Source organism: Phyllobates terribilis, unplaced genomic scaffold, assembly GCF_046119375.1.
Source record: "Phyllobates terribilis strain yellow unplaced genomic scaffold, ASM4611937v1 Scaffold_12__6_contigs__length_324123572, whole genome shotgun sequence".
NCBI lineage: Eukaryota > Metazoa > Chordata > Amphibia > Anura > Dendrobatidae > Phyllobates > Phyllobates terribilis.
This window is the reverse complement of record NW_027362772.1, coordinates 312,730,420-312,747,887: the sequence shown is the minus strand read 5'-3', so window position 1 is coordinate 312,747,887 and position 17,468 is coordinate 312,730,420. Positions and strand designations below refer to the sequence as shown.

Below are 17,468 nucleotides of genomic sequence, written 5' to 3'. Positions count from 1 at the left end.
TAGTTTTGATTGAGTGTCACTTTTTTATGAAGTGGATAATTTATTCTCAAGGCTGAAATGTAGGAAATTGTGTCCTGCCCGCGATCATCGGAGCGGCGCAGCGGGCGGCTCCAGGAATGGCGCTGACTATTGCCGGGGTGTGGGTGAGATCCCCCCTATTTGTCGTATGTGGTAGCATGCCGAACCTTCAGCCCTGCAGACACCTGTTTTATCTTTAAACAGGTCGGAACGCGCGGTCAGGAGCGAGTGTGGAACCAGGTATGGGCTCCTGACGTCCAGGTGAATATGTCTGTGTATGTCCGCCATGACGAGGCTCCCGGCGCCGGCAGAAGACGCGGCAGAACTGTCCACACTTCTCCGTCTCTTACATTCCCTTACGTTAGAAATGTCTGTAGATGCACAGGTAACGTGGTTCATGTATTTCTGTCCCCCCCCCTCCAAAGTAACAAACCTCCAGCAGTGAGAAGTCCCGCAGAGAAATTGTCACCCAGCTTTCCCAGACTTCTGAATGGCAAATCAGTTATGTTATGTGGCAATGTGGGGGGCAGGTAATGTATCCCTTCTGTGCCATTGTGGATACTGGGAAAGCTGGGTGCATTGTCAGAATGGAACGGTCACACATCTTTCCTACAGAGAATCGGCCTCGCTATAAGGATATAAGGGAAGTAGCGACGTGTGTGTCTGCATTCACCGCTCAGGACTGTGGGAAGGATGTGTGACTGCCCCTGCTGACAATGCACTGGCAGCCATACTCACCCAGCTTTCCCAGCGATCTGAATGGTAAATCCATTTCCCTTATATCACTGCATAGACAGATTTACCATTCAGGACACGGGGAAAGCTGGGTGGCCGCCCTTACCACACCATGATCGGCTCCATTCATCTCTAGGACATTTGTGCGCCGCAGCAGGGATTTCTGCAAATCTCATTGAGACGGTCACAAATGTCTGAAATAGTCCTGACGCCTGTGAATCCCCCCATACAGCGGCCGCCCGTGAACCCCCCCCATACAGCAGCCGCCTGTGTATCCCCCCTTACGGCTGCCGCCTGTGAATCCCCCCTTACGGCTGCCGCCTGTGTATCCCCCCTTACGGCTGCCGCCTGTGTACCCCCCCTTACGGCTGCCGCCTGTGTATCCCCCCTTACGGCTGCCGCCTGTGTATCCCCCCTTACGGCTGCTGCCTGTGAATCCCCCCGTACAGCTGCCACCTGGTACGACCCAGCTTTTCTAACCCTCTGAATGGAAACTATGCAGCATTAAAAGGGTTTTCTGGGTTTGGAATATTTATGGCCTTCTGTGTGATCAGCCATGATAGAGGAGGGGGCTGGCTGACTGCTGATTACAATAGCTGTACCAGCCTTGTGTGTGATCAGCCATGATAGAGGAGGGGGCTGGCTGACTGCTGATTACAATAGCTGTACCAGCCTTGTGTGTGATCAGCCATGATAGAGGAGGGGGCTGGCTGACTGCTGATTACAATAGCTGTACCAGCCTTGTGTGTGATCAGCCATGGTAGAGGAGGGGGCTGGCTGACTGCTGATTACAATAGCTGTACCAGCCTTGTGTGTGATCAGCCATGGTAGAGGAGGGGGCTGGCTGACTGCTGATTACAATAGCTGTACCAGCCTTGTGTGTGATCAGCCATGGTAGAGGAGGGGGCTGGCTGACTGCTGATTACAATAGCTGTACCAGCCTTGTGTGTGATCAGCCATGGTAGAGGAGGGGGCTGGCTGACTGCTGATTACAATAGCTGTACCAGCCTTGTGTGTGATCAGCCATGGTAGAGGAGGGGGCTGGCTGACTGCTGATTACAATAGCTGTACCAGCCTTGTGTGTGATCAGCCATGGTAGAGGAGGGGGCTGGCTGACTGCTGATTACAATAGCTGTACCAGCCTTGTGCGTGATCAGCCATGATAGAGGAGGGGGCTGGCTGACTGCTGATTACAATAGCTGTACCAGCCTTGTGCGTGATCAGCCATGATAGAGGAGGGGGCTGGCTGACTGCTGATTACAATAGCTGTACCAGCCTTGTGTGTGATCAGCCATGGTAGAGGAGGGGGCTGGCTGACTGCTGATTACAGTAGCTGTACCAGCCTTGTGCGTGATCAGCCATGATAGAGGAGGGGGCTGGCTGACTGCTGATTACAATAGCTGTACCAGCCTTCTGTGTGATCAGCCATGATAGAGGAGGGGGCTGGCTGACTGCTGATTACAGTAGCTGTACCAGCCTTGTGCGTGATCAGCCATGATAGAGGAGGGGGCTGGCTGACTGCTGATTACAATAGCTGTACCAGCCTTGTGCGTGATCAGCCATGATAGAGGAGGGGGCTGGCTGACTGCTGATTACAATAGCTGTACCAGCCTTGTGCGTGATCAGCCATGATAGAGGAGGGGGCTGGCTGACTGCTGATTACAATAGCTGTACCAGCCTTGTGTGTGATCAGCCATGATAAAGGAGGGGGCTGGCTGACTGCTGATTGCAATAGCTGTACCAGCCTTGTGTGTGATCAGCCATGGTAGAGGAGGGGGCTGGCTGACTGCTGATTACAATAGCTGTACCAGCCTTGTGCGTGATCAGCCATGGTAGAGGAGGGGGCTGGCTGACTGCTGATTGCAATAGCTGTACCAGCCTTGTGTGTGATCAGCCATGGTAAAGGAGGGGGCTGGCTGACTGCTGATTGCAATAGCTGTACCAGCCTTGTGTGTGATCAGCCATGGTAGAGGAGGGGGCTGGCTGACTGCTGATTACAATAGCTGTACCAGCCTTGTGCGTGATCAGCCATGATAGAGGAGGGGGCTGGCTGACTGACTGCTGATTACAATAGCTGTACCAGCCTTGTGTGTGATCAGCCATGATAGAGGAGGGGGCTGGCTGACTGCTGATTACAATAGCTGTACCAGCCTTGTGTGTGATCAGCCATGGTAGAGGAGGGGGCTGGCTGACTGCTGATTACAATAGCTGTACCAGCCTTGTGCGTGATCAGCCATGATAGAGGAGGGGGCTGGCTGACTGCTGATTACAATAGCTGTACCAGCCTTGTGCGTGATCAGCCATGATAGAGGAGGGGGCTGGCTGACTGCTGATTACAATAGCTGTACTAGCCTTGTGTGTGATCAGCCATGATAAAGGAGGGGGCTGGCTGACTGCTGATTGCAATAGCTGTATCAGCCTTGTGTGTGATCAGCCATGGTAGAGGAGGGGGCTGGCTGACTGCTGATTACAATAGCTGTACCAGCCTTGTGTGTGATCAGCCATGGTAGAGGAGGGGGCTGGCTGACTGCTGATTACAATAGCTGTACCAGCCTTGTGCGTGATCAGCCATGATAGAGGAGGGGGCTGGCTGACTGCTGATTACAATAGCTGTACCAACCTTGTGTGTGATCAGCCATGATAGAGGAGGGGGCTGGCTGACTGCTGATTACAATAGCTGTATCAGCCTTGTGTGTGATCAGCCATGGTAGAGGAGGGGGCTGGCTGACTGCTGATTACAATAGCTGTACCAGCCTTGTGCGTGATCAGCCATGGTAGAGGAGGGGGCTGGCTGACTGCTGATTGCAATAGCTGTACCAGCCTTGTGTGTGATCAGCCATGGTAGAGGAGGGGGCTGGCTGACTGCTGATTGCAATAGCTGTACCAGCCTTGTGTGTGATCAGCCATGGTAGAGGAGGGGGCTGGCTGACTGCTGATTACAATAGCTGTACCAGCCTTGTGCGTGATCAGCCATGATAGAGGAGGGGGCTGGCTGACTGCTGATTACAATAGCTGTACCAGCCTTGTGTGTGATCAGCCATGATAGAGGAGGGGGCTGGCTGACTGCTGATTACAATAGCTGTACCAGCCTTGTGTGTGATCAGCCATGGTAGAGGAGGGGGCTGGCTGACTGCTGATTACAATAGCTGTACCAGCCTTGTGCGTGATCAGCCATGATAGAGGAGGGGGCTGGCTGACTGCTGATTACAATAGCTGTACCAGCCTTGTGCGTGATCAGCCATGATAGAGGAGGGGGCTGGCTGACTGCTGATTACAATAGCTGTACCAGCCTTGTGTGTGATCAGCCATGATAAAGGAGGGGGCTGGCTGACTGCTGATTGCAATAGCTGTATCAGCCTTGTGTGTGATCAGCCATGGTAGAGGAGGGGGCTGGCTGACTGCTGATTACAATAGCTGTACCAGCCTTGTGTGTGATCAGCCATGGTAGAGGAGGGGGCTGGCTGACTGCTGATTACAATAGCTGTACCAGCCTTGTGTGTGATCAGCCATGGTAGAGGAGGGGGCTGGCTGACTGCTGATTACAATAGCTGTACCAGCCTTGTGCGTGATCAGCCATGATAGAGGAGGGGGCTGGCTGACTGCTGATTACAATAGCTGTACCAGCCTTGTGTGTGATCAGCCATGATAGAGGAGGGGGCTGGCTGACTGCTGATTGCAATAGCTGTACCAGCGTTGTGTGTGATCAGCCACGGCAGACAGTAAACGGCTTGGTCGTCAGAGGATGTGTCCTACACATGGCGCTCATACAACAGATCTGTAGGAGCCCACCTGTCCCTGTGGATGGATGAAGACAAATGGTGAAGAGCCCCTTTAAGTGGATCCCAGACCCTCATTGTCCACATTGAACAGAAATCTTATTATAAGCCAGAACAGGATGTAAAGGGTTACTCCGCCAACATAAGTCTGTGTAACGTTGAGAGGTTTTCTTTTGTTATGTTGTGCATTTGCATCTTAGACTCCAGTCACATCCAAAGCTGCACCCTTAATTCTGCGAGTTTCCCTTTGGCTTTCGGACTACAGGAGCTCTCTTGTAAGAGATTGTAATAAGTTATGGGAGACCAACTCACAGTATCTGATCCAGTGCAGCTCTGGGTGTGACCACAACTCCACAAAGTATAGATGTGTTAATAAAGCTAAAAAATAGAAGAAAAAATGTGAAAAAAAAAGTTTGATAAAAGTTAAAAAAGAAGTTTGGAATATGCTTCCCCCTTGTGGCAAGACTTGGAACTGCTGGTGATGTGACTCAATAACAACCTGCAATAATGACAGAGGGGGAATAAAACGCTGGGACCACATTAAGGACACCCAGTAATGTAACCATAGCTCGGTGGTGGTCACTGGTCTTCAGGACCCCTATAGTAAAGTTCAGAGCTATTGTAATCTGTTATCAGCTGTACACCAGTATACCCTGTGTAGATCTGACAGCACTGTACTTCAGGGTAAGATCAGCCAGGCGATGCTGCTGCCTCCCCCATGGACAATGGTCCCCAGCATTCCCATCATTAGGGGGCGCTCCGCTCATAGCAAGGAGTGGCGCAGACCTACCGAGCAGGTGAAAGGCATCATGGGATCTGATAGAGTCCAGATTGTGGTATTTACAGTCCTAGGCTCTAGTCACATCCAGAGCTGCACTCACAATGGACATATGACAGATAGTAAGGATGTGTTCTATCAGACCCCCTCATGTTAGTCACAGCGGTGACCCGTCGTCCATTGTGTGGGGTCGGCGCAGGTCTCCAGCACCCCGATACTGCGTCTTATCGCTCCAGTCACAGAGTCTGAGCAGAGTAAAGTTTGTGGGATTTTTTCTCTATTCGGGGGGATAGGATGCGATTTCCTCGGCTTTCTGACTGTTATTGGATGTGATCGGCCGCGCCGCGCTGTTACAATGGCCGCCCTGGATCTGGTCTCACAGCAGCAGAAGCGTAGCCATACCCTCCTGTTACATGTGTGACAATGGTGCTCCATAGATATGGATGGGAAATGCAGGGATGTCCTACAAGTCACAGGAGCCTCCTGCCCCCGTATAGCGGACAGACCCCTCATGCCTCCTTATAGCGGACAGACCCCTCGTGCCCCCGTATAGCAGACAGACCCCTCATGCCTCCTTATAGCGGACAGACCCCTCGTGCCCCCGTATAGCGGACAGACCCCTCGTGCCTCCTTATAGCGGACAGACCCCTCGTGCCCCCGTATAGCGGACAGACCCCTCGTGCCCCCGTATAGCGGACAGACCCCTTGTGCCTCCGTATAGCGGACAGACCCCTCGTGCCCCTGTATAGCGGACAGCCCCCTCGTGCCTCCATATAGCGGACAGACCCCTCGTGCCTCCGTATAACGGACAGACCCCTCGTGTCTCCGTATAGCGGACAGACCCCTCGTGCCTCCGTATAACGGACAGACCCCTCGTGTCTCCGTATAGCGGACAGACCCCTCGTGCCTCCGTATAGCGGACAGACCCCTCGTGCCCCCGTATAGCGGACAGACCCCTCGTGCCTCCATATAGCGGACAGACCCCTAGTGCCTCCATATAGCGGACAGACCCCTCGTGCCTCCATATAGTGGACAGACCCCTCGTGCCTCCATATAGTGGACAGACCCCTCGTGCCTCCATATAGTGGACAGACCCCTCGTGCCTCCATATAGCGGACAGACCCCTCGTGCCTCCATATAGCGGACAGACCCTTCGTGCCCCCCTATAGTGGACAGACCCCGGTGCGATCAATAAAGCAACCGAGAAGTTAATTCAGTAGTGACGACGGCACAAGTCAGATATGAGGTTCTAACGCACTGACCGGACGGCGACTGACACCTTCCTGGCCCCCGGATCATTGTAGATTGTAGAGTCCCCCTTTATTATCTGTGGCAGTGAGGTAAATGTGAGGACGGTTTGTTAATTCGCCGTCTCCTCTTTTCCTGCAGAGTCCGTCCCGGTCACAGTCATCATTGGGGTCGCGGTCGGTGCTGGAGTGGCGTTCCTGGTCCTCATGGCCACGATTGTAGCTTTCTGCTGCGCTCGGAACCAGAGAAGTAAGTGTTAATATAATGGCTGCCGCTGGGAAGGTCACGAGCTCGGGAAGTTTTTAAGACTTTTGCGCTGATTTACCAATAGCGGCATTGTGAACGCCAGTCCTGATAGAGTCCGCAGAGGCCACCGCCGTGAATTCAGGGCGTCCAGGACCCGCCGGCAGAGACGAGCCGCAGCCGAGGAACGGCGCTCATCTTCTATACGGCGTACATTATAGCGACCTCGTTGTGCAGCAAAGTCCTGAGCTCGGCTCACAGCGTGCGGCCGTATATTGTGCAGTTATGGCGTGTACGCCTGCCATTGTGATTGCCGCTGGTCTCCCCTGATAAATGTGTGTTCTCTCCAGATTTGAAGGGCGTAGTGTCCGCCAAAAACGACATCCGGGTGGAGATCGTACACAAGGAGCCGACGAACGGGAGAGAAACCGAGGAACATTCCAGCATCAAACAGCTGATGGTGAGATGGCAACAATGTATCAATGTGGCCGCCGATGACGTCACCGCGCCAGCCGCTACGGGTCAGGGCAGGGGCTTCAGATGTGACTGTCCAGGGGCTGCCGGATGTGACCGTCGGGGGGGCTTCCAGATGTGACTGTCTTGGGGCTGCCGGATGTGACTGTCGGGGGTCTTCCGGATGTGACTGTCGGGGGGCCGCTATTCATCTTCTTCTCAGAGGCAGAACTTCAGGAAAGTGCAGACGTTTCGCTTTTGTTCATCACCTTCGCATTATTTATGTGGGATCGCTCCATCGCAGGATACGAATCACCGCAATCCCCTATAGCACCGTCCCCGCCACACAGAGGTGACTGTAGACACCGCCCGCCGCACGCTCAGGATACTCTACGCCTGACGAATGGCTTTATTACCGCGTATTAATTACACACCGCGTTACATAAATCCGACTTCTAAAAAAACAGCGGCTCCCAGAAACTCTTCACTTTTGCAGATTTATCCTCCTGCCGATGCATAAATGTGATTTAGACGCGCAATCATTTCTGATAAAGGAATTCCTCACGTGAAATTGATCGCACGGTTCGCACACTGCACGGATTGCATGGTTGGCACGCTGCACGGATCGCATGCTGCATGGTTGGCACGCTGCACGGATCGCATGCTGCATGGTTGGCACGCTGCACGGATCGCATGCTGCATGGTTGGCACGCTGCACGGATCGCATGCTGCATGGTTGGCACGCTGCACGGATCGCATGCTGCATGGTTGGCACGCTGCACGGATCGCATGCTGCATGGTTGGCACACTGCATGGATCGCATGCTGCACGGTTGGCACACTGCATGGATCGCACGCTGCATGGTTGACACGCTGCACAGATCGCATGCTGCACGGTTGGCACTCTGCACGGATCACATGCTGCACGGTTGGCACTCTGCACGGATCACACGCTGCACGGTTGGCACGCTGCATTGATCACATGCAGCACGGATCGCACGCTGCATGGTTGGCACGCTGCACGGATCGCATGCTGCATGGTTGACACACTGCACGGATCGCATGCTGCATGGTTGGCACACTGCATGGATCGCATGCTGCACGGTTGGCACACTGCATGGATCGCACGCTGCATGGTTGACACGCTGCACAGATCGCATGCTGCACGGTTGGCACTCTGCACGGATCACACGCTGCACGGTTGGCACTCTGCACGGATCACACGCTGCACGGTTGGCACTCTGCACGGATCACATGCAGCACGGATCGCACGCTGCATGGTGGCATGCTGCACAGTTCGCACACTGCACAGTTGGCACGCTGCTCGCTGCTGCATAATTAGCTGAGCAAATCACCAGAGGCGAAGATCAGAAGTGCTGACGAGGGAAAACAAGAAGAATTAGTGGGGTCCCACATCAAAGACCCCACCGCAAACACGGCAGCAGCGCAGATAGTCACAGAGGATTGTGTGGACTGGACACGTTGTAACAAACCCTCACTTCCGAATGAAACGTCCTATAATGAGTAGAACAGACTTTGTGGGTCGAGTCCTCACTATTTTCAGGATCTCTGCTTGCGGTCAGTGACTGATCCCTCTGTGAGCGAGAAGAGGATGCAGCTGTAAGACCCTCATATAGAAAAGTATAATGCCAAGGTGGCTATAGCCCTTGACTAGGATAGGATAGTAGAGGTGACATTGCAATTCACTAAAACGTCATTACGTTCGGCTACTGCAGTAGCTGTGGCGATGCCGGACCGTGGTGCTACGGCACCTGTCACGTTACATAGGACTGCAGGTCTGATCGGCTAGGCGCAGTATATTGTTCAGCTGCGCTTCATGTTTTTTTTTTTTTTTCGTTCTTAGAATTAGAAATTGACCAATACATTTGGTAAAACCAAATGGTAATCAGATCCCCTCCCCCCGTGTACGGCGGACCCCGGGCGGGTGCAGCAGCAGCGATTATGGGGTATTTATTGCCGCCTTCCTCTCGGCTTCGGGAGATTTACTCTGTTACTTTAATTAAACACAATCGCACTTCGCCGGATCAGGAGAAAACAAAACATTTTTTATCCTAATTTCCGGGAGGCGACAGCGGCTCGTTCACGACCGTCACATCCATCAGGGAGGAACGCTGTGCGCTGCTGCACGGTGTGACCGACCCCGGGGTGGTCTCCTAATCCCGGGGGTCCAACTAGCAACCTGCTCCTGGGTGACAGATCCGCAGCTTTACTTTTGCTGCTATAATAAAATGTTGCACATTTTGTAGCCACAAATTTGCCCAGAAAATCCGCATCACATCCGGGAGAGCGAACCCGTCTCACAGAGGGGCTCGTAGCCCCCCATGGATCACACGGCGGCCCTCGGATAGGACACTCACGGTCTGTGCGCCCCTCCGATATCGCCTCGCACTCCCCTGGGCAGAGGTATTGGGGGCCGCTGTATGGGTGGGTGACAGGAGGACTCCCCCCGACACCTCGCGGGCAGGGGGTGCAGTGACGTCTAACCTGCCTCGTTATCCTCCGCAGATCGACAGAGGGGACTTCCAGCAGGACTCTGCGCTCAAGCAGCTCGAGGTCTTAAAGGAGGAAGAGAAGGAGTTTCAGAAGGTGAGACGGGAACGAGGTGCTGCGGAGCGTTACACTCTGTGTGCTCTGTGCAGAGCGTTACACCCTGTGTGCTCTGTGCTGAGCGTTACACCCTGTGTGCTCTGTGCTGAGCGTTACACCCTGTGTGCTCTGTGCTGAGCGTTACACCCTGTGTGCTCTGTGCTGAGCGTTACACCCTGTGTGCCCTGTGCGGAGCGTTACACCCTGTGTGGAGCGTTACAACCGGTGTGCCCTGTGCAGAGCGTTACACCCGGTGTGCTCTGTGCGGAGCGTTACACCCTGTGTGCTCTGTGCGGAGCGTTACACCCTGTGTGCTCTGTGCTGAGCGTTACACCCTGTGTGCTCTGTGCTGAGCGTTACACCCTGTGTGCCCTGTGCAGAGCGTTACACCCTGTGTGCCCTGTGCAGAGCGTTACACCCTGTGTGCTCTGTGCAGAGCGTTACACCCTGTGTGCTCTGTGCAGAGCGTTACACCCTGTGTGCTCTGTGCTGAGCGTTACACCCTGTGTGCTCTGTGCGGAGCGTTACACCCGGTGTGCTCTGTGCGGAGCGTTACACCCTGTGTGCTCTGTGCGGAGCGTTACACCCGGTGTGCTCTGTGCGGAGCGTTACACCCGGTGTGCTCTGTGCGGAGCGTTACACCCGGTGTGCTCTGTGCGGAGCGTTACACCCGGTGTGCTCTGTGCGGAGCGTTACACCCTGTGTGCTCTGTGCGGAGCGTTACACCCTGTGTGCTCTGTGCTGAGCGTTACACCCTGTGTGCTCTGTGCTGAGCGTTACACCCTGTGTGCTCTGTGCTGAGCGTTACACCCTGTGTGCACTGTGCTGAGCGTTACACCCTGTGTGCTCTGTGCTGAGCGTTACACCCTGTGTGCTCTGTGCAGAGCGTTACACCCTGTGTGCACTGTGCTGAGCGTTACACCCTGTGTGCTCTGTGCTGAGCGTTACACCCTGTGTGCTCTGTGCGGAGCGTTACACCCTGTGTGCTCTGTGCGGAGCGTTACACCCGGTGTGCTCTGTGCGGAGCGTTACACCCGGTGTGCTCTGTGCGGAGCGTTACACCCGGTGTGCTCTGTGCTGAGCGTTACACCCTGTGTGCTCTGTGCTGAGCGTTACACCCTGTGTGCCCTGTGCGGAGCGTTACACCCTGTGTGCTCTGTGCTGAGCGTTACACCCTGTGTGCTCTGTGCAGAGCGTTACACCCTGTGTGCCCTGTGCAGAGCGTTACACCCTGTGTGCTCTGTGCAGAGCGTTACACCCTGTGTGCTCTGTGCAGAGCGTTACACCCTGTGTGCTCTGTGCTGAGCGTTACACCCTGTGTGCTCTGTGCGGAGCGTTACACCCGGTGTGCTCTGTGCGGAGCGTTACACCCTGTGTGCTCTGTGCGGAGCGTTACACCCGGTGTGCTCTGTGCGGAGCGTTACACCCGGTGTGCTCTGTGCGGAGCGTTACACCCGGTGTGCTCTGTGCGGAGCGTTACACCCTGTGTGCTCTGTGCTGAGCGTTACACCCTGTGTGCTCTGTGCTGAGCGTTACACCCTGTGTGCTCTGTGCTGAGCGTTACACCCTGTGTGCTCTGTGCTGAGCGTTACACCCTGTGTGCTCTGTGCAGAGCGTTACACCCTGTGTGCACTGTGCTGAGCGTTACACCCTGTGTGCTCTGTGCGGAGCGTTACACCCTGTGTGCTCTGTGCGGAGCGTTACACCCGGTGTGCTCTGTGCGGAGCGTTACACCCGGTGTGCTCTGTGCGGAGCGTTACACCCAGTGTGCTCTGTGCTGAGCGTTACACCCTGTGTGCTCTGTGCTGAGCGTTACACCCTGTGTGCCCTGTGCGGAGCGTTACACCCTGTGTGCTCTGTGCTGAGCGTTACACCCTGTGTGCTCTGTGCAGAGCGTTACACCCTGTGTGCTCTGTGCAGAGCGTTACACCCTGTGTGCTCTGTGCAGAGCGTTACACCCTGTGTGCACTGTGCGGAGCGTTACACCCTGTGTGCACTGTGCAGAGCATGGAGGGTGGGCGCCAAGGTCTCTGCTGTCAGTGCCTGGACGCTGTTGTCTACATCTACACACAAGATAATCCATTATATGATGATACATAGAACTGTGTATGTGACAGATCAGGGCTCTGTGGAGGCGACGGGCGGTCACCAGATACTGATGACGGAGGCGACGGGTGGTCACCAGATACTGATGATGGAGGCGACGGCTGGTCACCAGATACTGATGATGGAGGTGACGGGCGGTCACCAGATACTGATGATGGAGGTGACGGCTGGTCACCAGATACTGATGATGGAGGTGACGGGCGGTCACCAGATACTGATGATGGAGGTGACGGGCGGTCACCAGATACTGATGATGGAGGTGACGGCTGGTCACCAGATACTGATGATGGAGGCGACAGGGAGTCACCAGATACTGATGATGGAGGTGACGGCTGGTCACCAGATACTGATGATGGAGGCGACAGGGAGTCACCAGATACTGATGATGGAGGTGACGGCTGGTCACCAGATACTGATGATGGAGGTGACGGGCGGTCACCAGATACTGATGATGGAGGTGACGGCTGGTCACCAGATACTGATGATGGAGGTGACGGGCGGTCACCAGATACTGATGATGGAGGTGACGGCTGGTCACCAGATACTGATGATGGAGGCGACAGGCGGTCACCACATACTGATGGAATCGATATTTTTCTTCATTCACTTTATTTTTTTATCAACTAACAAGCTGCAGTGTTATTCATTTATTTCCAGAAGCTTCTGACTCTGCAGTATTTTTTCCACGCCTGCCTAAAACTTTTGCACAGTTCTGTACATTTTTGTTTTTTCTTCCAGGAGTCATATCCCCTCTGTTGTCACAGATCCCCCCACTAGTGACAGTATCATGTCGCCCCCCGGTCAGCATTATTTACATACAGATGAGGATACGGTTTAATGGATAATTAATCTTTTCTCCCCAAAAAATGATTTAATGTCATATTTAATCAATGTGGTTTCCATAGCAACCGCTGCAGACAACGACATGCGATTGTCGAGCTTTTTGTGTCTGGTTCTGCTCAGGATGTTTCTCCCATTCTGATGATCAGGCAGAATGGTCGCCGGTCACTGAGCACATGCCTCCTCTTCCACTCCTCCTCTCCGGCCGCCTCCTCTCTGGCCGCCTCCTCCTCTCCGGCTGCCTCCTCTCCTACCGCCTCCTCTTCCACTCGCCTCCTCTTCTGCTGCCGCCTCCTCTACAGCCGCCTCCTCTTCCACTCCTCCTCTCTGGCCGCCTCCTCCTCTCCGGCCGCCTCCTCTTCCGCTCCTCCTTTCCTGCCGCCTCCTCTTCCACTCCTCCTCTCCGGCCGCCTCCTCTCCGGCCGCCTCCTCTTCGGCCGCCTCCTCTGCACCCGCCTCCTCCTCTCTGGCCGCCTCCTCTCTTGCCGCCTTCTCTTCCACTCCTCCTCTCCTGCCACCTCCTCTTCCACTCCTCCTCTCCGGCCGCCTCTTCTCCTGCCGCCTCCTCTTCCACTCCTCCTCTCCGGCCGCCTCCTCTCCTGCCGCCTCCTCTCTTGCCTCCTCCTCTTCCACTCCTCCTCTCCTGCCACCTCCTCTTCCACTCCTCCTCTCCTGCCACCTCCTCTTCCACTCCTCCTCTCCCGCCGCGTCCTCTCCGGCCGCGTCCTCTCCGGCCACGTCCTCTCCGGCCGCCTCCTCTCCGGCCGCCTCCTCTCCTGCTGCCTCCTCTTTCGCCGCCTCCTCTCCGGCCGCCTCCTCTCCGGCCGCCTCCTCTCCTGCTGCCTCCTCTTTCGCCGCCTCCTCTTCCGGCCGCCTCCTCTCCGGCCGCCCCCTCTCCTGCCGCCTCCACTCCTGCCGCCTCCTCTTCCGCCGCCTCCTCTCCGGCCACCTCCTCTCCTGCCACCTCCTCTTCCACTCCTCCTCTCCTGCCACCTCCTCTTCCACTCCTCCTCTCCTGCCGCCTCCTCTCTTGCCGCCTCCTCTTCCACTCCTCCTCTCCTGCCACCTCCTCTTCCACTCCTCCTCTCCGGCCGCCTCTTCTCCTGCCGCCTCCTCTTCCACTCCTCCTCTCCGGCCGCCTCGTCTCCTGCCGCCTCCTCTCTTGCCTCCTCCTCTTCCACTCCTCCTCTCCTGCCACCTCCTCTTCCACTCCTCCTCTCCTGCCACCTCCTCTTCCACTCCTCCTCTGCCGCCGCGTCCTCTCCGGCCGTGTCCTCTCCGGCCACGTCCTCTCCTGCTGCCTCCTCTCCTGCCGCCTCCTCTCCGGCCGCCTCCTCTCCGGCCGCCTCCTCTCCGGCTGCCTCCTCTTCCGCCGCCTCCTCTCCGGCCGCCTCCTCTCCGGCCGCCTCCTCTCCTGCCGCCTCCACTCCTGCCACCTCCTCTTCCGCCGCCTCCTCTCCTGCCTCCTCCTCTTCCGCCGCCTCCTCTCCGGCCGCCTCCTCTCCTGCCACCTCCTCTTCCACTCCTCCTCTCCTGCCACCTCCTCTTCCTCTCCTGCCGCCTCCTCTCTTGCCGCCTCCTCTTCCACTCCTCCTCTCCTGCCACCTCCTCTTCCACTCCTCCTCTCCTGCCATCTCCTCTTCCACTCCTCCTCTCTGGCCGCGTCCTCTCCTGCCGCCTCCTCTCCAGCCGCCTCCTCTCCTGCCGCCTCCTCTTCCGCCGCCTCCTCTTCCACCGCCTCCTCTCCTGCCGCCTCCTCTTCCGCCGCCTCCACTCCTGCCGCCTCCTCTAATCTCCAGCATTCTGTATGGTAGACTGAGGCGCACAATACTCTGCAGCTTTCTACTCCACTTTGCTTCAGTTCATCACCATTTTCAAGATCTGTACTTGTCATCATTGAATGAGAATATTCTTATTTATATCCAGAGGCTAAACCTGTCCTGGCGTTAAATATCTCAGAGCTGAGGGTTTGCTACATTTTTATCCAGTCTAGACAATCATCCATCAGTCTAGTAGTCTGCACTCCAGACTGATACATTGTAGCAAACCGAGATTTATGGGGATTGTGTAGACAACAAGGTTACAATTGTAACTAACCCTCAACAAATCGTAAAAGGGAGATTTAACACGACAGTTAACAGAAGCTAAAACGCGTCAGTGGGTTCAGCTGATCCACCAGGGTGAAACGTTTTGATACTTAAAGTCATCTACTGGAAGCAGCGATCCTAAAAGTCAATATCGACCCTTTAACAAGCCTTGCAATATGATCTGGGATAAAAGCCAACCCAGAATCTTATTTTGCAGACACAGTATTTTGAGTGTTGCCCCTCATCAGTGCAAAGTATGAGCTTTGATTTGGCTGGGGGAGAAGCTCTGTACTGGGGTCTATGACACCCTTAAACTCCCAGTCCAGAGCCTCTCTCCTAGCCAAATCAGATGTCATACTTTGCACTGATGAGGGTCTGCACAGTGAGATTCTGGTCTGGCTTTTATCCTGGCTCCTTAAAGAGTCGATATCGACTTTTAGGATCGCTGCTTCCAGTAGGTGACGCTAGACTTCTCTTCCTCTCTGAAGAGGTACTTTGCATATTTAATTTTTCCAGAGGCGCATGTATAGCTTATAAAGCTCCTCATTCTGACATGCCAGGCTTGGCTTGTCACTCTCCACATGGAGAAACCTTACCCCTTAGACACTGAAATGGTATAGACTTTATATATTGAAGAATTTTAACTTTAAGATCTCCGCTTGCTGTCATTGCATAGAAACCTTAACCACAGAAAAGATGCAACACCCCCTGGATGTAATCCTGAAATAACGAGTTCTCTTTTTTCCCCAGGATCCCACTAATGGCTACTACAGCGTCAACACCTTCAAGGACCACCACTCAACCCCAACCATCGCCTTATCCAACTGCCAGCCAGAAACGCGACCAGCGAACAAGCAGCGGGTGCCCACGGGTATGTCCTTCACCAACATCTACAGCACGCTGAGCGGCCAGAACCGCCTGTACGACTACAGCCAGCGCTTCGTCCTGGGAATGGGCAGCAGCTCCATCGAGCTTTGTGAACGCGAGTTCCAGAGGGGCTCGATGAGCGACAGCAGCTCCTTCCTGGACACTCAGTGCGACAGCAGCGTCAGCAGCAGCGGGAAGCAGGACGGCTACGTCCAGTTCGACAAGTCCAGTAAAGCGTCTGCTTCCTCGTCCCACTACTCCCAATCATCTTCTCAAAACTCGGACCCCAGCCGGCCACTTCAGAGGAGAATGCAGACTCATGTGTGACCATGGGCCTTATGCGAAATGCATCGGGGGGGTAGCAGGAGGAGTAGGACGTTCAAGCAAGGAGGATCTTGAGGCCGGGATCTAAGGGTTGTGTGGAGCCTTTCGAAATATTTATCTAGTTTTATATTTATATGAAGAAGAAAAAAAAAAAAAAGAGGAGAGGAGAGGACAAACTCCATATTGTGCAAGCACTTTGTCCTATGGAGTACAACAAGCCATGCTTCTATTCCCTTGGTGGGAATGATCCGTTTTATAGACTATCCCCGGAAAAAAAAAACATCCAAAAAAAATGTCATGCTCCCAGTGGAGCTTCGGCGAAGCAGGAATCTAGCCATTAGTAAGCACAATGATGAAGAGGAAAGCAAATAATGGCAGGGTAGGAGAGGGACTGCAACACAGGGACCCCGCAGGGGGACGCCACCAGTTCATGCAGCCGACAGATGGCCTATACGTGACGAGGGGAAGTGCCAATCTATTCCATATATCGCCCAGTATATACATAAGAATACGTCATTCAGTACGTGATTAAGCCCTCAACATCCCCCAATACTACGTAGGACGATGCCCCCAACAGTGGGGATGTGGCTGTAGGAAACCATGAAGCAGATGTTGATTTTATTTTGTTTCATCTTGTATTATTTTGTCATGTTTTATTATAAAAAAAAATATATATATATATGAAAAAAAATCTAGTTTCAGGGACTATGAGGACTGGAGTCGTCGGTTCCCATTGTATCACATCTTTTCAAGACCCTTCACATGGGAGACGTCATGCGCTATAATTTATATGATTATTTTATACTGTTCATACATTGTTTCTACTGTCATGAAGAATGAACTGATCTGAGGGTGTTCATGGGTGGTCTGAGGGTACCACAATGGGTGCTGACCACAGGCCTGGTCACATGATTATTAGATCAAACTTATTCTGTGCCGGCCAGGGCACATAATGTGGTAAGGTAACTAAGCGTTAATGTGTTATCCTTCAATAAAATAGGCAGTGTGTGTGTGTCATAGTTCGGTCGGCCATGTTTGTTGGATAATCTATATATACATATCTTTTAATAAATCCATGTCCGGGCACAGGACAGCCAATCACTGTTGTCATTTATGTGTTAAATACATCTTTTTCTGCTTTCAGTCGTCTCACATGTTCTTAATTCAATAGACCGCGGTTAGGACGAATCACAAACGGGCCATCATCTGAAGATTACAGGTATGTTCCCACCTTACACGGGTGGACACAGACAGTAGAGAGACCCCCCTCTAATCCTATAGCTCATCATAACAACCACCAGAAGTTGTGAACTATGAACACATCCGGTCCTATGTAAGGCCAGGCTGGAAGGAATTCATCAATTGTTTACGGCGACCTCTACATATT

At 54.1% G+C, this 17,468-nt stretch overlaps 1 protein-coding gene across 2 annotated transcripts in view; it reads left to right on the top strand.

Moving 5' to 3' along the window:
- The window catches only part of KIRREL3 (kirre like nephrin family adhesion molecule 3), a 1,173,775-nt gene extending 1,156,593 nt beyond the window's left edge, over nucleotides 1-17,182 (top strand). Inside the window, exons 13-17 of one of the 2 annotated variants that reach the window (XM_073657427.1) lie at nucleotides 223-258; nucleotides 6,697-6,804; nucleotides 7,149-7,258; nucleotides 9,777-9,857; nucleotides 15,641-17,182. In XM_073657427.1, coding sequence (XP_073513528.1) covers nucleotides 223-258; nucleotides 6,697-6,804; nucleotides 7,149-7,258; nucleotides 9,777-9,857; nucleotides 15,641-16,084 — 779 coding nt within the window. In that variant the 3' untranslated portion in view covers nucleotides 16,085-17,182. The remainder of the gene's footprint in view (nucleotides 1-222; nucleotides 259-6,696; nucleotides 6,805-7,148; nucleotides 7,259-9,776; nucleotides 9,858-15,640) is intronic. The other variant, XM_073657428.1, reaches the window with a different exon arrangement.
- The last annotated feature ends 286 nt before the right edge of the window (nucleotides 17,183-17,468 follow it).